Here is a 25,597-nt window from a genome sequence, read left to right as displayed (position 1 = left end):
TCACTCAACCGTTACCACCAAACCAAGGTCTGAACCCTGGTTCAATGGAGAATGCAGCAGGGCACGCCAGGAGCAGCATCAGGCATCCCTGAAGATGAGGTGTCAACCTGGTGAAGCTACAAAATAAAAGGCAACATATGCATCAAACATTTAAATACAGCTACATAATCTCACAACCAACAGATCAGATCTAGGCTTGCAGTGCTACCACAGTTTGTGAATGGTGGTGGACACTTAAACAACTCACTGGAGGAGGAATCTCCACAAATGTTGCCACTCTCAATGATAGGGAAGCCCAGTACATCAGGGCAAAAGATACGGCTGATGCATTTGCAACAATCTTCAGCCAGAAGTGCCAAGTGGATGATCCACCGAGGCCACCTCTAGTGGTCCCAGCATCACAGATTCCAACCCCCAGTCAATGTGATTCACTCCATTTGATATCAAGAAAAGGCTGAAGGCACTGGATATTGCAAATGTTTGGGACCCTGATAATATCCCAGCAATAGTACTGAAGACTTGGAGTTCCAGAACATGCAGCTCCCTTAGCCAATCGATTACAGGACAGCCACAATACTGGCATTTGTCTGACAAAAGGCATCTGGATGGGTATATGAGAAGGAAGGGTTTAGAGGGATATGGGCCAAGTGCTGACAAATGGGACTAGATTAGGTTGGGATAGCTGGTCAGCATGGACAAGAAGGACCAATGGGTTTGTTTCCGTGTTGTACATCTCTATGACTCTATAATGTGGAAAACAGCCCAGGTATTTCCTGTACACAAGTAACAGAGTAAATCTAACCCATGCAATTTCTGCCCCGTCAGCTTACTCTCAATCATCAGTAAAGTGATGGAAGGTGCCATCAACAGTGCTATCAAGCAGCACCTGCTCAGCAATAACCCACTCAGCTTTGAGTTCCACCTGAGCCATCAACTCCTGATCTCATTACAGCCTTGGTTCAACAATGGACAAAAGAGCTGAATCCCAGAGGTGAGGTGAGAGTGACTGCCTTTGACATCAAGATCACATTTGACTGAGTGTGGCATGAAGGAGCACTTGTAAAAGTGCTCAATGTGCATGTCATTGTGAATCAGGGGGAAACGTTTAGCTGTTTGGAATCATACCTGGCAAAAAGGGAAGCTGGCTTTGCTTGTTGGAGGTCACGAATGCAGCAGTCCACTCAAAGACCAAGCTCACAAGAGAGTTGACACTAATCAAATAGATACAGTTTCAGTGGATCAGGCAACTCTCAGGATGAGAAAAGTAACCAAGGACTTTGGTGTGGCGACATAGTTGGAGTTGAGAGTGTGGTGCTGGAAAAGCACAGCTGGTCAGGCAGCATCCAAAGAGCAGGAAAATCAACATTTTGGGGCGGAGCCCTTCATCAGGAATGACATTCCTGATCCCATCTCATTCCTGATCAGGAATCTCATTCCTGTTGAAGGGCTCTGGCCTGAAACGTTGATTTTCATGCTCCTCGGATCCTGCCTGACCTGCTGTGCTTTTCCAGCAACACACTCTCAACTCTGATCTTCAGCATCTGCAGACCTCACTGTCTCCCAGTTGACATAGTCAGAGCCAGGTGACTACAGGGCACCCAAACCTCTACTTTAAGAGTGTCTCAGTGTGTGACATGAATTGCCTCAAGCATTGAATATAAGATCTGAAAGTCACTAACTGACAAAAGAGACAGCTGGCATGCACCCCAAAACCAACAACAGCAGCAGCAGCAACTTGACTACAAAGTGAACATCAAAAACAACAGTCTACAATGCTTTTGGCAGAGAACTGTTTGTCAAGAACTAGCCTTAATAATCATCTGCAATGGTAAATCAAATTAAGGCTAATTCCAAAATAAATTATCAACGATCAAACAATGCTAACAATCTTATTCTTAAATCATCTGTGGGCTATGGGCTGTCACTGTATTCAAAATGCCATATGTGATACATAATAACAACTCTTGTACATCAAAATAACATGCTGTTTGAGAAGTATTTCTGACAGCCAATTCAACATTCCTTTTCTAAACAGCACAACATTGTGTAAAAATCATAGTGTTGTGCACAAACTTTGAACAAGATAATAATGCAACTGCAATGTGAATTATATTTGAGTGAGCACCTAGCAGCTGACATTCATCAGTAAGAAAGATTTTAAAATACAATTTAGTAAAATCAGCCTGCAGAACACTGCTCGTTAACATTCGCTACGGTAGCCAGAATTCCAAATTCCAAGTAGCACAGCCTTCAATAATCATTTATTGCTCAGGCAAAAAGATTCATTTGCATTTTACTAGGTCAGCATTCAAAGGTTAGAAGAAAGAATCTTCTCTGCTTGGTTCAAAGTACAGTCCTTTTCCTGTGGTCATGTCAAGTGGAGAACACTAGCAGTGAAGCTTCAATACAAAAGGGAACTAGAGTGAAGGTTTCTATCCATTTAAACCTACATTACGTTTTCTAAAACTATATCATTGTTTGGATAGTCTTGAATATTAGTGATTCCATCAAGGTAAGAAAATTAAAGAAATGTTTGCTGGAAAAGCAATGAAAAGTGTGTTGCTGTGCAAGGGATCATCTGTTAGAGAAATGGTCATTGGTTCTCAGTAATTGTTCAGATTTGCGGTGTAAAGATGTTATGAGATTTGTATGGAATTGTTTAAGTTGTTTCTCTGATACACATACAATGTACAATGGCAGAGCCTTTGATCAGTGTGTTACAATCTGCTCCTTTCCTGACACTTGCTGAGTTAGGCTGCTTGGACTGTTCTCTCCTAACTCAGTCCAAGTTGTTACTCATGTTTGAGCACCGAATGAAACCGGAGTCTGCCCTGTCCAATGTGTGCACATAGATGCCCATAAGGAGACACCAGGCCGCTTCAAATGATTCTAAACTCTATCAGAATTTCTCTTTGTTGATGTATTTACTGTGCTTTTAAAAAAAACAAGCCAGTACTTTCCTTCATCCATTTCTTTACTCTTTAGCGACTCTTGGCCAACCTGTCCCACCCAGCACCGATTCTTAGCTGTATTAGTGAATTTGGAATACTTATTTTTTAAAAAGTTAAGATTCTGTCCCTGTAATATTGCCACTGTACTTCAGTCCCTGTAATACAGTCGCTGTAATTCAGTCCCTGTAATACAGTCCCTGTAATTCTGCCCCTGTATATTGTCCCTGTAATTCTGCCGCTGTAATACTGTCCCTGTAATACTGGCCCTGTAATGCTGCTCCTGTAATTCTGTCCCTGTAATACAGTCCCTGTAACACAGTCCCTGTAATACTGCCCCTGTAATTCTGTCCCTGTATATTGTCCCTATAATTCTGCTGCTGTAATACTGTCCCTGTAATGCTGCTCCTGTAATACAGTCCCTGTAATACCGTCCTTGTAATTCTGCCCCTGTAATACTGTCCTTGTAATTCTGTGCCTGTAATACTGCCCCTGTGATATTATCCCTGTAATACACTCCCTGTAATACTGCCCCTATAATTCTGTCCCTGTAATTTTGCCCCTGTTATACTGCCCCGGTAATACTGTCCCTGTAATTCTGCCCCTGTAATTCTGCCCCTATAATACTGTCCTTGTAATTCTGCCCCTGTAATTATGTCCCTGTAATTCAGCCCCTGTAATATTGTCCCTGTAATGCCACCCCTGTAATACCGTCCCTGCAATATTGTCCCTGACGGACACAATGGCAAAGCAGTTTCTTTTTCTTCCACAACTACATGGGCTTCAGAGGAGCCCAAGAATTGGAAATGGAAATATATATAAATTGTGAAACTGTACAAGCCCATCAGCATGTCAGAGTGAACAGATGGGATCATGTTTCTAACAATCATCCTTTTTTCTCCTTTAAATGCTCACGAATTTTCTTCCAATTTTTGTTCTCTTCTCAATTTATATTCCACCAGACGTATGCTCAGTGATAGTTTGTGTGAGACAGGGAAAGGGTGTTTATCCTCTTTTAGAACATCATGAACAATGCTAGAGATTTACAGAATAGAGAAAAAAGTAAAAGTTGGACTGAAGAAGAGAATAATGTTTCAAAGTCCACGTCAATGAAGGATCAGTTATGTGCTGCCTACACTGACTACTGGATGTATTGCAGCGTAACTTGTTAAATACAGACAGCAATTAAATATTTAATTTCATCATGAGAAACCTTCCCTAATTTTATATTCCATTTATCATTAACTGATAGAAAACATATACATTTAAATTCTGCTGGTGAAGTTGTCAAGTTTAAAACTGCAAAGGTAGATTAGCTAATCTCAGTTTTGGTAACTGTAAGCCCCTAATTGCCAGCAAAGTGATGAGAAGAGTTGTTAACAGTGCTGTCAAGCAACATCTGCAAAGTATTAACTTGCTCACTGACAGAGCCACTTGGCTCTGCATCACATTACAGCCTTAATCCAAACATGGACAAAAGAGCAGAATTCCATAAGTGAGAATGATTGCTCCTGACTTCAATGCGTTATTCAACTATGTCTGACATCAAGGAGACCTAGCAAAACTGGAATTTATGGGAATCAAGGTGATAACTCTCTTCTAAGACTTGGTGGTGCTGATGTTGGATTGGAGTGGATAAAGTTAAAAATCACACAATATCAGTTTATAGTTCAACAGGTTTATTTGGAAGCACTAGCTTTCAGAGCCCCGCTCCTTCATCTCCAAGCACAAGGGATGAATGCAGATTTCTCCAGCTTCCTCATTTCCCCTCCCCCCACCTTTTCTCAGTCCCAACCCTCGGACTCAGCACCGCCTTCTTGACCTGCAATCTTCTTCCCGACCTCTCCAACCCCCCCGCCTCTCCGGCCTATCACCCTCACCTTAACCTCCTTCCACCTATCGCATTTCCAATGCCCCTCCCCCAAATCCCTCCTCCCTACCTTTTATCTTAGCCTGCTTGACACACCCTCCTCATTCCTGAAGAAGGGCTTATGCCCGAAACGTCGATTCTCCTGCTCCTTGGATGCTGCCTGACCTGCTGTGCTTTTCCAGCAACACATTTTTCAGCTCTGATCTCCAGCATCTGCAGTCCTCACTTTCTCCAGGACATCATTCCAGAGTTTCTCAGAGAAGATATTTTTTAATCAATCGGTTCAGAAGTTGTATTACACATCTCTGGAGTAGGTGGTAATTGAACAGAGGCCTACTGGCTCGGACACAGGGATACCACCACTGCAACACAGGGCCAGAATTCCTCAGGATAGGCATTTTCTAATCAATCATGTATTGTGAGACATATCTGGAGCAGGCGGAACTTGAACCAAGGACTGCTTTCTCAGAGTTGGGGACTCAATCACTGTCCCTCAAAACAGTCTAATTCTGCAGGGGTTATTTTCCAAGCTACCTGTTCAAAGATGTTGTAGCATCCCCTAGGAAAAGATGAGACTTTAGTGCAAGCCTCTGGATAGAGGCAATATCATTGTGCCACAACAGTGTATAGTTCTTCAAGGTCGTACTTTTAAAACAATGTCTTGAGGGGTGGCATGGTGGCTCAGTGGTTAGCACCGCTGCCTCACAGCATCAGGGACCCAGGTTCAATTCCCACCTTGGGTGAGTGTCTATATGGAGTTTGCACATTCTCCCTGTGTCTGCGTGGGTTTCCTCTGGGTGCTCCAGTTTCCTCCCACAATTCAAAGATGTGCGGGCTGGGTGAATTGGCCATGCTAAACTGCCCATAGTTTTAGCTGCATTAGTCAGGGGGAAGATAGGGTAGGGAATGGGTCTGGGTGGGCTACTCTTCGGAGGGTTGGTGTGGAATTGTTGGGCCAAAGGGCATGTAGGGAGTCTAATCTAATCTGTCCAATGACATAATTACACACCTCTGGAGCATGTGGAACTTGAACTGGGCCTCCTATCTCAGAGGAAGAGATGTCACCAATACACCACAAGAGCCCCAGGTTCATCAAAGTAGTGTCCTATGGTTAGGAAAAACTGAGGACTGCAGATGCTGGAGAGTCAGAGTTGATAAAGTGTGGCACTGGAAAAGCACAGCAGGTGAGGCAATTTCCGAGGAACGAGTGAGTCGATGTTTCAGGCAGGACACTAGTGTCCTAGGCTTAGCCACCTTCACTTGCATCAATGACCTTCTATTCATCATAAAGTCAGAAGTGAGGATGTTTGCCAATGATTGCACAATTGTTCAGTGTTATTCACGACTCCTCAGATACTGAAGCAGTTCATGTTTAAATGATCAATTTAACAAGGTCAAAAATGAGATGAATGCATGATGATCAGTATCATTCATGACTTCTCAGATACTGAAGTAATCTACATCCATTTGCAGCAAGACCTGGACAATACCCAGGCTTACGCTGCTGTACAATGCAAATGTTAGTTACCATTTGAATCCCAGGCAATGGTTGTCTCCAACAAGAGAGAGTCTATCATCCCTTGATGTTTAATGCCCATCATCATCACAGAATCACCCCACTATCAACATCCCAGGAATTAACAGTAACTAGAAAATGAACTGGTCTGACCATATAAATACTGTAGCTTGAAGAGCAGGTCAGAGGCTAGGGGAATCTTGCAGTGAGTAGCTGACTCCCCTGAGCCTGTCCATCATCTATAAGACACAAGTCAGTAGTGTGATGAATACACCCTACTTGCCCAATGAATAGTTTCTCCAACACTCAAGAAGGTTGACACCGTCGAGAACAAAGCTGCCCATTTGACTGGCATCTCATTCTTAACATTCTCTGCATTCACCAATGTATGTGGCAGAATGTGTGCCATTTACTGCAGTAACGCACCAACCCTCCTCTAACTGCACCTTCCAAACCCATGACTTCAACTGCCTAGAAGGACACGGGAAGCAGATACTTGAAAACACCATCAAATCTGCTAGTGACTCACCATGCTAACTTGGAAATAAATCTCTATTCCTTCACTGACACGAGGTCAAAATTCTGGAAGTCTATTGCTAATAGCACTAATGCAGTCCCTATACCACACAGACTACAGCAGTACCAGACAAAGAGACCACCACCTTTTCCAGAGCAATAAAGGGTTGGCAATAAGTGCTGGCCTCGCCAATGGCTCACATCCCTTTAACGAACAAAGAGCATCAGGCTTTCCCAACACAAGAATTTACAGATGATTAAGGAGGAAAGGTTTTCCTTTGAAACACTATTGTTCAAAATGCCAATACAAAAGATCAGCACCGACTCTTAAAAGCACTCAACATGCAGAACGCCTCAACGGACAGACTGTCCCAAGCATTCTTACTATGTAATCTACTAAACTGTATTAATTTTGGTTGATTTCTTGTGGGAATTATCAATAATCCCAGGGCTACTCCTCATTGGTCAACATGTTGGAAAATGCATCAGGGAATGCTCAATACACACTTCTTTAACCTGCATAAGGAGGTTGTTACACATTAATGAATGTAGCTTTTAGTTAAGATAGCTAAACTGCATTTTGAGACCAACAGATCTGATTAACGTGGTTGTTAGTGTAATTCTTAAAACTAGTAATTTTTCAGCAGGTGCTGTGGAATTGCAAAATGATATTTAACATTATATTCTGAGTTCTGCAATCATAGGTGGTTGAGTATGGTCAGTAGGTCTGCCTATTGTGAACAGTTGAAGAGATGCATTGTGTGAGGGACTTAGGAGTGCTCGTATATGAGTCACTAAAAGTTAATTTGCGGGTGCAGCAGGTAATGAGGAAGGCAAACAGAATATTGGGTTTCATTGCTACAGGAATTGAATTTAAGAGGAGGGAGGTTCTGCTGCAATTGTACAAGGTGTTGGTGAGGCTACACCAGGAGTATTGTGCACAATTCTGGTCTCCTTGCTTGAGGAAGGGTATACTGACTTTGGAGGTGATGTTAAGGAGGTTCACCAGGTTGATTCCAGAGATGAGGGGTTTACCCTATGATGAGAGGTTGAGCTGCCTGGGACTGTACTTGCTAGAATTAGTACAATGAGAGAAAGTCTTTTGAAACATGTAATATTATCAAAGGTATAGATAAGATAGAGGCAGGCAAGTTGATTCCGCTGGTGGGTGAGACTAGGACTGGGGGACATGGCCTCAAGATTAAGGGGAGTAGATTTAGGGCAGAGATGACGAGGAACTTCTTCTCCCAGAGAATAGTGAATCTATGGAATTGTCTGCAAGGAAGCAGTAGAAGCAGCTTAATTAAATATATTCAAGCGACAGTTGGATGGGTTTTTGCATGTTAGGGGAATTTAGAGTTATGGGGATAATGCAGGTAGGAGGAGGTGGGACAATGGATAGATCAGCCATGATCTTAATGATTGGCCGAGTAGGCTTGACAAGCCAAATGGCCTTCTCCTGCTTCTATTACTATAATATTATGAATTACATTGTGGGGTAACAAAGTTAAAAATCACACAACACCAGGTTATAGTCCAACAGGTTTAATTGGAAGCACACGAGCTTTCGGAGCGATGCACCTTCATCAGGTGACATGGCCTCAAGATTTAGGGGAGTAGATTTAGGGCAGAGATGACGAGGAACTTCTTCTCCCAGAGAATAGTGAATAGTGAATCTATGGAATTGTCTGCAAGGAAGCAGTAGAAGCAGCTTAATTAAATATATTCAAGCGACAGTTGGATGGGTTTTTGCATGTTAGGGGAATTTAGAGTTATGGGGATAATGCAGGTAGGAGGAGGTGGGACAATGGATAGATCAGCCATGATCTTAATGATTGGCCGAGTAGGCTTGACAAGCCAAATGGCCTTCTCCTGCTTCTATTACTATAATATTATGAATTACATTGTGGGGTAACAAAGTTAAAAATCACACAACACCAGGTTATAGTCCAACAGGTTTAATTGGAAGCACACGAGCTTTCGGAGCGATGCACCTTCATCAGGTGATTGTCACCTATAACCTGGTGTTGTGTGATTTTTAACTTTGTACACCCCAGTCCAACACCGGCATCTCCAAATTGTGGGGTAAAGTATCTTCATAACTTGAGCAAGCTATTTTAAACTACAATACAGTGGTGACACGAGTGGTGGTTTTAACATAGAACATAGAACAATATAGCACAGAACAGGCCCTTCAGCCCACGATGTTGTACCAAACATTTGTCCTAGCTTAAGCACCTATCCATGTACCTATCCAATTGCCGCTTAAAGGTCGCCAATGATTCTGACTCTGCCACTCCCACAGGCAGCGCATTCCATGCCCCCACCACTCTCTGGGTAAAGAACCTACCCCTGACATCTCCCCTATACCTTCCACCCTTCACCATAAATTTATGACCCCTTGTAACACTCTGTTGTACCCTGGGAAAAAGTTTCTGACTGTCTACTCTATCTATTCCTCTGATCATCTTATAAACCTCTATCAAGTCACCCCTCATCCTTCGCCGTTCCAATGAGAAAAGGCCTAGCACTGTCAACCTAACCTCGTATGACCTATTCTCCATTCCAGGCAACATCCTGGTAAATCTTCTCTGCACCCTCTCCAAAGCTTCCACATCTTTCCTAAAGTGAGGCGACCAGAACTGCATACAGTACTCCAAATGTGGCCTAACCAAAGTCCTGTACAGCTGCAACATCACTTCACGACTCTTGAATTCAATCCCTCTGCTAATGAACGCTGATACACCATAGGCCTTCTTACAAGCTCTATCCACCTGAGTGGCAACTTTCAAAGATCTATGTACATAGACCCCAAGATCCCTCTGCTCCTCCACCTTATTTTTTAACTAACAGGATGCTCTGCCTGTCATTCAAATGAATAAGGTGACGTATGAATTCCAGTGATGATGTGACGCTAGGTACATGGGCTGTTCATCTCAACAACTGGCAGAATGTATTAAACAGGGAAGGTTAGCATTTGTTGTCCATCTTTAAGCCCCCCTTTCTTGATCTGTTGCAATTCATCTGGTAAAGCCCTCTGGTTTCCTCCCATCGTCCAAAATATGATGTTAGGGAGGGAGTTCCAAAGCAATGGTGATATACTTCTGGGTCAGGATAGTGAGTGGTGTGGAGGGGAATTTGTGAGTGATGCTGGTCCCATGTTTCTACTGCCTGGTCCTTCTGAATGTTTTAGAAGGTAATACGGAAAGAGCTTGGTGAGGTGCTGCAATGCATCTTATAAATTTGGCAAATACTGCTGCCACAACATTGGCGGTGAGTAAATGAACATTAAAGGTGATGGATGGCATAGTAAGACTGATAGTAATGAAACAGTTTGATTTCAAAAAAACGAATAGCATTTCAATTGAAAAGCCAATAAACAGCTGTTGATGCAAATATTCAGTTAAACCCAGCATTAACACTGCAAAGTACAGATAGTTGAACGATGTGGAACAAACGGAAAAATAATTTTTAAAAACGACCTTGCAACAAAACATGGACAGGGAAGAAAAAATGTGTAATCAAAAATATACTTGCATTTATATAGCATTTTTTGCAAACATACAATGTTCTAAAGCACAAAGTACTTTGCAGCTAATTAATTAATTGGTTCCCATTGGCACAGTGGTTAGGACTGCTGGCTCACAACACCAGGCACCTGGGTTCAATTCCACCCTTGGGTGACTTTCTCCCCTTGTCTCTGCTGGGTCCTCTGGTTTCCTCCCACAGTCCAAAGATGTGCAGTCTAGGTGGATTAACCATGCAGGCTTACAGGAGTCTGGTGGAGGCAAGGATCTGAGTTGGATGCTCTTCAGAGGGTTGGTGCAGACTCAATGGGCTGATTGGCCTCTATGCATATTGTAGAGATTCTATGAATTACTTCAGAAGTGTAGTCACTGTCATAATGTCAAAAATGCAGCAACCAATTTGACACCACAATCTCCTAAAAATGTCAGTGAAAGAAATGAACGGGCTGAAAATGTGTTGCTGGAAAAGCACAGCAGGTCAGGCAGCATCCAAGGAGCAGGAGAATCGACGTTTCGGGCATGAGCACTCATGCCCGAAACGTTGATTCTCCTGCTCCTTGGATGCTGCCTGACCTGCTGCGCTTTTCCAGCAACACATTTTCAGCTCTGACCTCCAGCATCTGCAGTCCTCACTTTCTCCTAAAAGAAATGACAGGATCAGGTTTTTAGTGAGGCCAATCAGATTAATTATTGACAATGGCAGTTAGATGAACTTCCTTGCTCTTGTTTGAAATAATGCAAGAAGGTCTAGTTTGGGAGCATCTGTTACTTCCACAGATGCTGTTAGACTTACTAAGTTTTTCAAGCATTTTGTTTTCATTTCAAATCTCCAACATCTGCAGTATTTTGCTATTAATAAGATCTAGTTACTTAGTAGCAATCCACTTCGGATTGTCAGTCAGGCTCAAAGTGTGGCTCTCTCTTTATATTCATACTCAGGAGAGGGAAAAAAATATATTAAAGCCATTTGCTGAATTATTTCTCAGGACAAATCCACAACTACTCAGTCAACCTATATATAAAGGAAACTGTATGGCAGTTAAGTATCATACAGCATTAATGGGCACATTCTCCTTCTCCACGGTAACAGGTTTTTAAAAAATCTCTCTTGCGGGCATTGCTGGTTGGGTTAGCGTTTCTTACCCATCCTGAGTTGACTTGAAGCAGCAGCGAGTTGCCTTCTTCAACCGGTCTACTTGTTAACTAATCTGCACTCTCCTCTCAGTGCATAGATATTGACTTTACTACTTGAATTTGTTTTCTTGTAAAAGATCCTGATCAACATTGCTCTAAGTTGCATAGCTGCTTCAATATTTTCCACATTCTGATTGCACTGACTTCTGGTTTCAGACATCACTGCCATGCACAGACTCAGAGGTCTGCACACCAAAAAACATTCAGAGGGAACACTGGGTCCTGATGGGTGCAAGACAAAAAGCTTTGACAAAATGCATATTTTCTTTACTGCAGCAGCCAGTAAGATCTTTTATATTCACCTGAAAGAACTTCTTGGTTTAACATCTCATCCAGAAGGTGGTCTCTGGAATAGGATACAAAGCACACAACTTTCTAAATAAAATCAGAAGAACTGCAGACACTGGATGCTTATTCAGTGTTCTGAAAAAGGGTCACCTGATCCAAAATGTTAACTCTGATTTCCCTCCACAGACGCTGCCAGACCCGCTAAGCTTTTCCAGCAATTTCTGTTTTTGTTTCTGACACATTTTAATTTGGGAGTAGAAGTGCTATTAGCTATGGACTGACTATGGCTAACTGTAGATTACCATACAACTTCGAACAACAGTGTAACCACTATTTGAGTAGAACTAGTAAGACTGTTCATTAATACCATGAACCAAAATAAAATGCTTCCAAGTTTCATCAATTATGCTTTTATATTAACTGAAAAAAAACATGCAGTATGGTCTCAAAAAATTAAGTATTAGAAGAACTTAGCTAATGCTTTGTGTTTGTGATTCCAGAGCATCCTGGAAGCATACAGAACAGAAGGACATTTTTTGTTTGTTTGATTTATTGTTGTCACGTACCGAGATACAGTTAAAAGTGTTGTTGTACATGCTATACAGGCAGATCGTACCATACAAAGTGCGTCAGGGTAAAAGAACATTGAGCCTGTGTTTCGACAGCCCTTGGTGGAGTAATGCAAAGTTTTGATTTCTTCCCCTAACTGTTTAGATAATAAGATACAGAAGCAGAATTAAGCCATTAAGCCCATCAAGTCTGTGCCATCATTGGATCATGGCTGATATGTTCTCAACCCCATACTCCTGCCTTCTCCCTGTAACCCTTGATCCCCTTACTAATGAAGAACCTGTCGGTCCTAAATGCTCTCAATGACTTGGCCTCCACAGTCATCTGCAGTAATGGGTTACACAGATTAACCACTGCTCTGATTGAAGAGTCTTCCTTATCTCAGTTCAAAAATGGGTCATTTCTTCATTCTGAGGCTGTGTCTCTGGGTCCTAATTTATTGAAATAGTGGAAACATCTTCTCCACATCCACTCTATTCAGGCTTCCCAGTGTTCTGTAAGTTTCAGTCAGAACTCCCCATCATCCTTCTCAACTCCATCCAGTACAGACGCAGAGTCCTCAACTGCTCCTCATATGACAAGCCCTTCATCCCCGGGATCATTCTTGCAAACCTCCTCTGGACCGTATCCAACACTAGCACATCCATCCTTAAATACTCACAACATTCCAAGTGTGTTTTGCGAGAGCCTTGAATAGTGTCAAAAAATACAGCTATGCTCATGTGTTCTAACCTTCTTGAAATGAATACTGACATTGCATTTCCCTTCCTAATCAGTAACTGAACCTGCATGTTAACTTTAAGAGAATTCTTAACCAGAACTTCCAAGGCCCTTTGTGCTTCAGATTTCAGAAACCTTTCCACATTTAGAAAATAGTCTACATCTCTATTCTTTCTGCCAAAATGCATAACCTCACACTTTTTCACACTGTATTCTATCTTCCACTTCTTTGTCCACTCTTCTAGCATGTCCAAGTACTTTTGCATCCTCTCTGTTTCCTCAACACTACCTGTCCCTCCTGCTATCTTTGTGTTATCTGCAAACTTAGCAACAATGCCCTCAGTTCCTTTGTCCAGATCGTTAATACGTAACATGAATAGTTGTGGTCCAACACTGACCCCTGTGGAACTCCACTAGTCATCAGCAGCCATTCTGAAAACGATCCCTTTATCCCCACCTTCTGCCTTCTGTCAGTCAGGCAACCCTCTATCCATGCCAGTCTCTTGTACCTAACACCATGTACTCTCATCTTGCAGCCTTTTTTGTAGCACCTTGTCAAAGGCCTTATAGAAACAGTGGTTAGCACTGCTGCCTCACAGCGCCAGAGACCTGGGTTCAATTCCCGCCTCAGGCGACTGACTGTGTGGAGTTTGCACGTTCTCCCCGTGTCTGCGTGGGTTTCCTCCGGGTGCTCCGGTTTCCTCCCACAGTCCAAAGATGTGCAGGTCAGGTGAATTGGCCATGCTAAATTGCCCGTAGTGTTAGGTAGGGGTATGGGTGGGTTACGCTTCGGTGGGGCGGTGTGGACTTGTTGGGCCGAAGGGCCTGTTTCCACACTGTAAGTAATCTAATATCTAATCTAATCTAAAAAATCCAAATAGATCATGTCCATTAGCTCCTTTGTCGGCCATGTTTGCCTCATCCTCTCCTTAGTATTTTCTTCTTCCTCGAGATGAATTTCTGCTGTATCTCCTGAAGTACCCCCAGAAACTCCTGCGTTGCTGTTCGCCTGTCTTCCCTGCTAGGCTCTCCAACTAATCAACTCTGGCCAGGTCCTCCCTCAGGTCTCTATAGTTACCTTTATTCAATTGTAACACAATTACATCAGATTCAAGCTTCTCCCTCTCAAACTGACATGGGTGAATTCTATCATATTATGGTCACTGCCTCCTAGAGATTCCATCATCTTACGTTCCCCAATTAGGTCCACCTCACTACACATCACCTGTTTGAATTAACTGTTCCCTAGTGGGCTCTACCACAAGCTGCTCCAAAAGAAAATCTCAGACACACCACAAATTCCTTTTCTTGGGATCTGCAACCAACCTGATTTTCCCAGTCCACCTGCAGATTCAAGTACCCCATAATTGTCACTGTGCCTTTCTTATATACCCTGTTCTGTCTCCTGATTTATTTATGCCCTAAATCCTTGGATATTTAGTTCCCAGCCCTGATCCTCTTGCAGCCATGTCTCTATAACACCCACAAGATTGAACATGCCAATTTCACTTTGTGCTACAAGCTTATTTATCTTATTTCATACTCATATACCGCATGGATTTAAGATCAATACCCTCACTATGACAGTGACTGTCTCCTCCTGAATTGTCCCCATTGCTGTTCCTGAAGTTAGATTCCTGACTCTTTCCATACTCTGTCAATTACTTGTTCTGGAAACCTTAAAAACCTCTGCTGAGCCCTCCCTCTTTAAGTTTTTCCATAATTCCCAACTCTTCCCCCCACATTTAGTTTAAAATCCTATCCACACTTCACTCCAAACACTTATCTCTATTTTAATGGAAAACAAAACAGTCTCTAACTCAAGAAAACTGCAAGGCATGATGTATATTTACTGGTTCAGATTACCTGGCCCACCCAGGGATCAGGACCAGGCTGTACCATTCCCTTTGTAATCAAAGCCAGGTTGTACCACTTATCCTTTGATATGCAATGTGATTGTGGTGCTGCATGTTGCTCAATACATTTGAATTATTTATTTTTTATGCATTGATAGGATAAAGCAGCACTGGCTAGGCCAGCATTTATTGCTCACCCCTAACTGTCCACAGGGTAACTGACAGTCAGCCACATTGCTGTGGGTCTGGAGTCACATATAGGCTAGACAAAGGAAGGATTGTAGTCAGGCAGGAGGCTGGAAGAACACAGCAAACCAGGCAGCATCAGACTGACAAAGGAAGGATGGCAGATTTCCTTCCCTAAAGGGTATTAGTGAACCAGATGGGTTTCTATAACAAATGACAGTGGTTGCCAAGAGGCTAGTTTTCTCCCCATTCAAATTTTACTATCTGCCATGGTGGGATTCAAACTTAGAACATTAGCCTCATGTTCTACTACTAATCCATTGACATGACCACTACACTACCACCTCCCCCAGGTAACTATGCTGAGGTTTCCGAAACCTTTGTTACAGGTTTCTATTTCTGAACTTGCCCTTGCTAAGGGCTGAATGCTGAGAATGACTACTTGCCTTCTTATTGACACATAACTAAATAAATGTAAGGCACTATCCAGCTCTTACTGACAAACTATTTCTGTGAACCCATAAACTGTTTTGCAATATATCCTCTGTCACTATGTTGTTGAACTATTGACACATTTAAACTGTATTGTCTGATCTCATTTGAAACAAAGCGTTCTGCTAGCAATTTTTTAAAAGAAGTTCAATATTTTCTCCGTGCACAAACTAAAATAGGCTAATATAGAGTGCTTATTTTATTGAAGACCTTTCATTTCATAACATTGGAGCAATATTACAAACCCCTCTGATCTTTAGTGCCTTTCTCCATTTTTCCAATATTACTGAATATTATTTCCTGATCCACTTAACACTGAGGAAATCAGGGGCAGTGAAAGCTTCTATTAATGGATTAGCACCATATATATTATTGAAAAATTTATTTTATTTATCATATTCCAGTGTCACACTGCACACCCAAGCATAAATTGGCCATACTATCTATTACACAATGTGTACAAAGAGGAAACACATACTATACTTACATAAAAATTAAATAATGAGGTGGCGCTGGTGTTGGACTGGGGTAGACAGAGTATAGGGGTTTAGAACAGAGTGGTGTTGGAAAAGCACAGCAGGTCAGGCAAATTCCGAGGAGCAGGAAAATCGACATTTCGGGCAAAAGCCCTTCATCAGGAATACAGGCAGGAAGCCTCCAGGGTGGAAAGATAAATGGGGGTGGGGCTGTGGAGAAGGTAGCAAAGAGTACAATAGGTGAATGCAGGTGGGGATGGAGGTTATAGGTCAGAGAGGAAGGTGGGGGAAGGTAGCAAAGAGTACAATAGGTGAATGCGGGTGGGGATGGAGGTGATAGGTCAGAGGGGAGGGTGGAGCAGATATGTGGGAAGGGAGATTAGCAGGTAGGACAGGTCATGGGGATGGTGCTGAGCTGGAAGGTTGGAATTGAGGTAAGGTGGGGGGAGGGGAAATGAGGAAACTGGTGAAGTCCACATTGATGCCCTGGGGTTGAAGTGTTCAAAGGCGGAAGATGAGGCGTTCTTCCTCCAGGCATCGGGTGGTGAGGGAGCAGCGGTGGAGTAGGCCCAGGACCTGCATGTCCTCAGCAGAGTAGGAGGGGGAGTTGAAATGTTGGGCCACGGGCCAGTTGGGTTGATTGCTGTGGGTGTCCCAGAGATGTTCCCTGAAGCTCTCTGCCAGGAGGCATCCAGTCTCCCCAATGTAGAGGAAACCGCATAGAGAGCAACGGATACAATAAATGACATTGGTAGATGTGTAGGTGAAACTCTGATGGATGTGGAAGACTCCTTTGGGGCCTTGGATGGAGGTGAGGGAGGAGGTGTGGGCACAGGTTTTGCAATTCCTGCGGTGACAGGGGAGGGTGCCAGGACAGGAGGGTGGTTTGTTGGGGGGGCGTAGACAGAGTATAACCTGCTGTTGTGCAATTTTTAACAAAATTAAAATGAAAGGATTCAGTCCATGTGGCACTGACAAACCAACCAAGTTTCATTTTTACTGAGATCCCCAAATCTTTAGCTACCAATACTCTGCACGAATTTGAACATTCCAACGATAAACCATACAGAGCTGCACTGATCAAAAGTCCCAGACTGCATCCAGTTCAGTGCTCTAAAATGAGGAGGGAAATTGGCTGAAGTATCTGCCCAGTGACTAGAAAATTCTTGTGATTTAGAAAATTCTTGTGATTTAGCATCTGTGTCTCAGACGCAGAAAATACTGGTTCAAATCCCACCCAGCATTTGTGACTGAGAGTGCATTCATGTTGCCAAAAAAGTTGAATATCAATTTGCTATTGCTTCCAACAGATACAAATGGCAGATGTAACAGCGGGTGAGATTCCCAGTCAGACATTTCAAAGAAAGACCACTGAACTCTCTATCATCTTTATCCAAGCCTTCTACAATGTGTATGTGAGGTGTGTTTTGACACACAGCAAGCCTGACTCCCCGAGTAAGCTTTAGTCCACCACTTCACCATCCAGAAACTCCAGTTTCAAACCTCACGGTATCACAGATTTGAGCTCATCACTGCATGCAGCCGCGGTCAAACATTCTGCTACAAACTGATTTGTGTTTATAGATGAAGAACCGACAGATCACTTATGCAAATTACTAAGGTGACTGCTGACTGTACAGCCGTAGCTCACAGTGAGTGTTTTGGGAGGCTCGATATCCACAACCAGATTCAGACCTTCTTCTGTTTTAATCAAAATCTGGAAGTCCCCGGCGCAATTCAACCATTTCCGGCCTTGATGCAATGATTCCCATCCCCTGAGGCGCACACTCACCCTCAGCAAACCCGCTCCGGTTCTTGCTGTTGCTGCCGCCATTGCACTGAGTCCCACAAACATACTAAACCGGCTCGAGTTTACCTCCAGCTCCGTCACAGCGCTGTAAAACAGGTTCCGCCTCCTCAAACAGGTTGAATAGTACAGGAGGAACAGGAGCAACTTTGCAAGGCAATGAAATATCAATAATGTATCCGGGGCACACACTCGGTGAATGAGTCGAATAGTTTTCTTCTGTGCTTTGATGATGTGGTAAGTGTAAAATAATTTGCTGTGTAGACATCCAGGAGGTTGAAGAACCCAGCAAGCCAGGCAGCATCGGGAGGTGGAAGTCAACGTTTCGGATGTAACCCTTCTTCAGGACTGAAGGAGGCAGAGAACCTCTTCAATGTGGGTATTGTGAAGAAGGGTTACACCCGAAACGTTGATTTCTCAACCTTCTATGCTGCCTGGCTTGCTGGGTTCTCCTAGCCTCCTGCCTGTCTACCTTGCATTCCAGCACCTGCAGTTTTTTGGTGTAACCAAACAATCTGTTGTTTCAGGCAGTATGAAAAGGTAGACAACCAGGAGGCTGGAAGAACACAGCAAGCTAGGCAACATCAGGAGGTGAAGTCAACATTTCGGAAGTAACCCTTCTTTCGGATTGGGGGTGAGGGTGAGGGGTAGTGGTGAGGTAGGGAATAGATGAACACAGGTGAAGGATGAATCTATAAATTCTGTGTCCTGTGATCATGCCCCACCTGACGAAGGAGCAGTGCTCCAAAAGCTTGTACTTCCAAATAAACCTGTTGGACTATAACCTGGTGTTGTGTGATTTTTAACTTTGTCCATCCCAGACCAACACCAGCACTCCACATCATAACATGACACAACAGACTGATCAAGTATATTTCTATTTACTGTACTGGGTTTCAGAAGAGATGCAATTTCATTGAAACATACCAAATTCTTGACAAGTAGATCTTAGAGACAGTTTCTGTGGCTGGAAAGTGTAAAAAGATGAATTAATCTTACACTTAGGATAAAGCACCAACTGTTTAGGTTTAGGGTTGTCGATCTTCTGAACTTTCTACTCTATAGAACTGTGAATGCTTAGTTGTTAAGTATAATCAAGAATAAAATCAACAGATATTTGGTCATTAAAGGAATCAAGGAATATGGAATTTGAGCAGGAAAGTGAAGTTAAGGCCACAATTAGGTCAGTCATGATCTTTCTGAATGGCAGAGTAACTTTCAGGTTCCAAATAACCCAGTGGTCCTATTATGTTCTTATATCAACCAGGGAGAGCACAACCAAACAGAGCTTTTGCAGAAAGAAGTACCTAGGTAGCAGAATAGTACCCCCAATTAATTATTTTTACTCTGGATATTTTCCCCCATAGCCAACCTAAACTTATGATACTGTAATCATTGTCTTGTTGCATTGCTGCATTGCCAGAGAGTCAGTACTAAGGGAATGCTATAGTGTCAAACGGTCAGTATTGATGGAGAGCTATGCTGTCTAGTGAATGCAATATTTGATGTACCTTCCTGTGCTATTGCAGATTGCAATTACCCCTCCCTCCTCACTGTCAAAGGCCCCAGATCAGTGAATCAGTGATTTACTTACACTTAGAATCATAGAGATGTACAGCATGAAAATAGACCCTTCAGTCCAACTCTTCCATGCTGGCCAGATATCCTAGATAAATCTAGTCCCATTTGCCAACATTTGGCCCATATTCCTGTAACCCTTCCTATTCAGATACCCATCCAGATACTTTTAAATGTTGTAATTGTACCAGCCTCCACCAGTTCCTCTGGCAGTTCATTCCATGCACGCACCACTGTCTACATGAAAACATTGCTCTTGGATCCCTTTTAAATCTTTCCCCTCTCACCTTAAACCTATGCCCTCAAGTTTTGGTCTCCCCCACCCCAGTGAAAAGAATTTGTCTTTTTATCCTACCCATGCCCCTCATGATTTTATACATCTCTATAAGGTCATCCCTCAGCCTTCGATGCTCCAGTGAAAATAGCCCCACTCTATTAGCCTATTCCTATAGCTCAAACCCTCCAACCCAGAAAACATCCTTGCAACTCTTTTCTGAACCCTTTCAAGTTTCATAACATCCCTTCCTATAGCAGGGAGACCAGAATTGCACACAGTACTCCAAAAGTGGCCTAACCAATGTCCTGTACTGCTGTCTAGTTTACTGTATTCACCACTTGCAATGCAGTCTCTACATTGGAGTAACCACTCTGTGGAACACCTACACTCCATCCATAAAATTATCCTGAGTTTCCAGTTGCTTGCCATTTCAACATACCACCATGTTTCCATACCAACATGTCTGACTCAGGCCTGCTGCAGTTCTCCAGCGAGGCTTATTGCAAGTCTCCTCTTTTGCTTGGTGACAAGTTTAACAATTTCAGAGCATGAACCCAATCTTCCATGTATTTAACCTATCCCCACATTTCATGTGCTGTCATGCTTCTCAACTACTTGGCACAGTGGCTCAGTAGTGAGCATTTGTGGCCTTACAGCACCAGGGATCCAGGTTTGATTCCAGCTGTCTGTGTGGGTTTCCTCCCTCAGTCCAAAATGTGTAGGTTAGGTGAGTTGGCCATGCTAGTGTTTAGGGATGTGTAAGTTAGGTGCATTATTAGGGGTAAATGTAGAAATGTAGGGAAATGGGTCTGGGGGAATACTCTTTGAAGGGTCAGTATGGACTTGTTGGGCCAAGCGTCCTGTTCCCACACTGTAGGGATTCTATGAGTAGTCACAGCCCCTACTTATCATCTATGTAGTTTCTCTTTCTGACTTACTACCAACAAGCCATTTGATATTTTCTCCCTCTTTTGGGGCTCCAAATCCACAAACCCTAACTTATCAGCTCACTCCTTTTAACACTCCCATCTACCCGTTATCTAAATAAATACATTTCCTTGCTATCAGTTCTGAAAAAGGGTCACTGGTCTGGAACGTTAACCCTACTTAGTCTCCATAGATACTGACAGACCTATTGAGGTCTTCCAATCTGGCTGCGTTTTTCTTTACTTGGTGTACAAAAGTCAGCCACATAGAACCGTACAGATGCAAAAACAGGACAACTAACTGATTTTGTAACGGGGATGGAGATACAAGGAGGCTGCCGAATGGCTTTGCAGTGTTGGTGGGGGAGGGTAGTTGTGAAGCAGGGAGGCAGCTGTGATTGGCTTTGTAGTGGGGGGTGGAGATGCAGCGAAGCAGCCGATTGGCTTTGCAGTGGGGGGGGGTGGAGATGCAGAGAAGCAGCCGATTGGCTTTGCAGTGGGGGGTGGAGATGCAATGGGGAGGTAACTGACTGTGCAATGCGCAATATGTTCAATAACTCTAACCCATTTGTGAAACCTGATGGGACTGCATACTGTTTGACTGGAAGCTAACAATATGCAAATTCTACTTTCAATTATTTATTTTAATCTTTCAACGAATAATAGAAATGTCATCAATATCATTGTACAAATGAACAACTTTTAATATATTAATATTTTACCCCATTCTTGGTTTCACCTAAAGTGTTTCAAAATTCTCAAGGTTATTATCATACTCAGAAATCTTTCCCCTCTGGTAGGATTATTGCTGCCTCAGGGGCTCTGGATATATTTAGTTTATCAGCATCTTCCTATTGATAGATTGTCAACTCCGCGAATTGTTTCTGGTACGGAAGATGTTTCTTTCCAACCATTTGTGCTTATTTCCAATCCTGGCAAAGTTACATGTCCAAAATGATTTCCTCCGTTGCAGATTGCGAGTATTTTAATATTATTATAAAAAGATTTCAGAGATAACCTTATTTGTTTTCATGTTGTCAGATGCGTGACACTCTGTGGAGTCTCAAGCTCCAGAAATTTGAAATGGGTTGCGAGGGCAAGGAAGGTGGAGTACAGCTCATGTCACACGCTGCTAATCCGGAAATACTCCCAGCATTTTCTGAAAAAAGCATTTTGCAAGGTATAAAATACGAAAACTCTTATTTCGTCAGTCTAATTTTTTTTGTTAATTCATAGGATGTGGGCGTTGCTGGCTTGGCCAGTATTCATTGTCCACACCTGACTGCCCAGAGGGCAATTGAGAGTTAACTACATTGCTGTGGGCCTGTAGTCACGTCTGCCAGACCAGGTGAGAATGGCAGATTTCTTTCCCGAGAGGATATCTTTCCCTAACAGATATCTTTGCAGCATCTTTGAACACTGGCAAGGTCCTGGAGGACTGAAGAATTGCTAATGTTCCCTTGTTTAAGAAGGGTAGCAGGGATACTCCAGGTAATTATAGACTGGTGAGCCTGACTTCAGTGGTAGGGGAGCTGCTGGAGAAGACACTGCGGGATAGGATCTTTTCCCATTTGGAAGAAAAGGAGCTTATCAGTGATAGGCATCATAGTTTTGTGCAGGGAAAGTCCTATCTTATCAACTTAATAAAATTCTTTGAGGAAGTGACAAAGTTGATTGATGAGGGAAGGGATGTAGATGTCATGTACATGGATTCAGTAAGGCATTTGATAAGGTTCCCTATAGTAGGCTGGTTGAGAAATTTAAGCCATATCGGATCCAGGTGTACTAGCTAGATGGATAAAGAACTGGCTGGGCAACAGGAGACAGAGAGTTAGTAGTGGAAGCGAGTTTCTCCAAATGGAGACCTGTGACCATTGGTGTTCCACAGGGATCCGTGCTGTGATCACTGTTGTTTGTGATATACATAAATGATCTGGAGGAAGGTGTAGGTGGTCTGATTAGCAAGTTTGCAGATGACACCAAGATTAATGGAATAGCAGATGATTAAGGGGACTGTCAGAGAATACAGCAGAATATAGATAGATTGGAGAGTCGGGTGGATTTTGAGGATTGTTGTGGAGATGGTGTTTTGTTGCATATGTTCATTGATTGCATTCTGTGGATCAGGAAGTCAAAGTTCCAATGTAGAGACCCAGGTCTCAGAGTTGGAAGATTAGTTTGGTTGGGATTATACTGTTGAAGATAGAGCTATTGTCAATGTGTGATGTAGTTGCCTGATGTAGTTATCCTTATTATCCAGATGTTCCAGGGATGCATTTAGGGCTAGGGAAATGGTGTCTGCTGTGGACCTTTGTGCTGGTAGGCAAATTACAAGGGATCAATGCAGGCTGGAGGGCTAGTTTTATTGCATCAGGCCATGAATGGGCAATAAAACCCCTCCTGATTATCATGTATCAACAGCCTCTACATTTAAGCTAACTTCTCCATGTTTGTGATGTTACTATGCCTTTAAGAGAGATTTGTCCTGTGTTATTACTCTTGTTAGAGGGGTATTGCCACAGTGATAATGGAATGTCTGCTTCAGAAGCAGTGGGTAAATAGCTTTGAGCTCCCTGAGTTTTTTTAAGTTAGACAAAAGAAGCATGAGTTGGTGGAGTTAGGCTCACACAGACCCGGGTTTTAGTTTTACTTTCAGTTGGGGTTTGGAGCTGGTTGTTGAAGCTGATAGATACAGCTCTCTCTCTGCTGCAACAAAAATCTTAAGTTCTCTCTCTGCTGCTAGATTGTTGCTTTCAATGTTCATTTCGCCTGTACTGGAAAAGAGATAGTATGAGAGGAAATTCTGTTTTGCTGAATTTGCCTTTGCCAAGGGTGTGCTTATGGGATGCTGATATATTGGAACAGTTGATAATTATTATTTACATAATACGTTATTTTATTCAGTATTTCAATAGAGTTAGTTAGTTTGTTTGTATTTTAACTATGTTGTAAAAATAAAGCATGCTTTGCTTAAAGCCTAGTGGTAGATAATTGAATCACATAAGGAACACAGCACCTTACATTTGCCTTTAAATAACATTTTAAAAAGGTCTAGGCTATCTCCTTGTTATATTTTCAAGGAGTTTGGTCTGGTCCATAACAATGTTGAACAACACTTGGAGGAAGCATTGAGGGTAGCAACGGCAAGGAATGTAATCTGGGTGGGGAACTTCAACATTCAATATCAGAAGTGTGTGAATAATATTGTTGGTAACCAAGATGGTCAAATCCTGAAAAACCTGCCAGACTAGGACTGTAGTGGGGCTGAAGGAACCAACAATGGCTCAAAACCTAATCAACCTCATCCTCATAAATGTACCTGTTACAATTACATCTGTCACTGACAGCAGTTGTAGGAATCAACACTGAGCAGTTGTCTTGGAGACAATGTCCTTTCTTCAAAATAAGGGCTCTCACTGTGGCTTTGTAATATAGCACCAACGTTCTAAACAAGTTAAATTCAGAACAGAGCTAGCAAAAGTTGTCGTCCACAGATCATCATTCTCATTAGCAATCTCTTCCACTCTCAGGGCGAGTCTGTAGGTGGCTGTGGAGACCAATGTGCCTTCCGCAGGCTCTGTTACACTTCGGGCAAAAGATGGTCATGGAAGGGGTGGGTGGAGATTGGCGTAGTAGCACACTCCTTACACTGTTATTGCCTGGCTCCTCCTTTTTCCCAATGGGATGTCTCGAGGTGCTCAATACTTTCCCGGATACTCCTTCTCTACTTTGCAAGGACTTGGACTAGTGATTACCAGGTGCCTGTGGGAATGCTGCACTTTGCCAGTGAGGCCTCGAGGGTATCACTGAAACACTTCCTCTGTCCAACTGGGGCTCGCCTGCCGTTTTGGAGCTGGGAATAGAGTACCTGCATGAGGAGTCTCCTGTTGGTCATGCCCAGTCCATCACAGCCCAAGGGTGGTCAGGGGCTCGATGTTGGCCTATTCGACAATGCTATTGTTGGTGCATCTTTCTTCCCAGCAGATCGCAGAATCCTGCACAGGCAGCTTTCAGGTGGTACTGCTCCAGTGCCTTGAGGTGTCTGCTATAGGTAGTCCACGTCTCGCAGCCATATAGGAGGACAGAAACCACCACAGTTCTGTAAACTATAAGTTTGGTGTCATAATAGGTCCATCTGTGGAAACTACAGAGGAATCTCCCTGCTGTTGACAACTGGAAAAGTCATTGCAAAGGTCCTCCCTAACCATCTTGTTCCTATTGCTGAGGAATTCCTGCTGGAATTGCAGTGTGGCTTTTGGCCATGGAGGGGCACAACTTGCATGATTTACACCGCACGACAGAAGCAGGAGAAATGCAGAGAAAAGAACATACTCCTGTACATGGTCTTCCTACAAAGGCCTTTGACACCATCGATCAGGAAGCATTATGGAGCATTCTTCTCTGCTTTGGTTGCACCGTGAGGTTTATCAGTATCCTTCACCTGCTCCACGATAACATGGAAGTTGTGGTAATAACAAATGGCTCCACCACCAACCCATTCCCCATTCAGACTAGTATCAAGCAGAGTTGCATCACAGCCCCAACACTGTTCTCAATTCATCAAGCTGCAATGCTTCACACCATCACCAACATGCTCCCCACTGGAGTGGAGCTAACTTACAGAACCACAGGAAATAATTCAACTTCTGCCACCTTCAAGCCAAAGTCACCACAACAATGTCTTCGACGTGCAGATGATGCTTGCGTATGTGCAGTCTCAGAGGATTCCAGACTGTTGTCAACACCTCTATGGAGACATAGGAGAGCATGACTCTCATCCTAAACATCTATAAGATAAAGGTCCTCCAACAACCTGGCTTGGTTGGAGAGAACCCTTGATAATTAAGGTC

General features: G+C 43.0%; 1 protein-coding gene across 2 annotated transcripts in view; it reads right to left on the bottom strand.

The window, feature by feature from the left end:
• Positions 1-25,597, bottom strand: part of LOC140489436 (branched-chain-amino-acid aminotransferase, cytosolic-like) — a 70,275-nt gene that overhangs the window by 40,309 nt on the left and 4,369 nt on the right. Inside the window, exon 1 of one of the 2 annotated variants that reach the window (XM_072588992.1) lies at positions 17,952-18,099. The exons of the other annotated variant lie outside the window; for it this stretch is intronic. Within the exon in view, the coding sequence (XP_072445093.1) occupies positions 17,952-18,014 (63 nt within the window). The 5' untranslated portion in view covers positions 18,015-18,099. Of the gene's footprint in view, positions 1-17,951; positions 18,100-25,597 lie in introns of those variants that run through there. 2 annotated transcript variants of the gene reach the window in all.

Source organism: Chiloscyllium punctatum, chromosome 18 (assembly GCF_047496795.1).
Source record: "Chiloscyllium punctatum isolate Juve2018m chromosome 18, sChiPun1.3, whole genome shotgun sequence".
NCBI lineage: Eukaryota > Metazoa > Chordata > Chondrichthyes > Orectolobiformes > Hemiscylliidae > Chiloscyllium > Chiloscyllium punctatum.
This window is presented reverse-complemented; position numbering and strand designations above follow the sequence as displayed.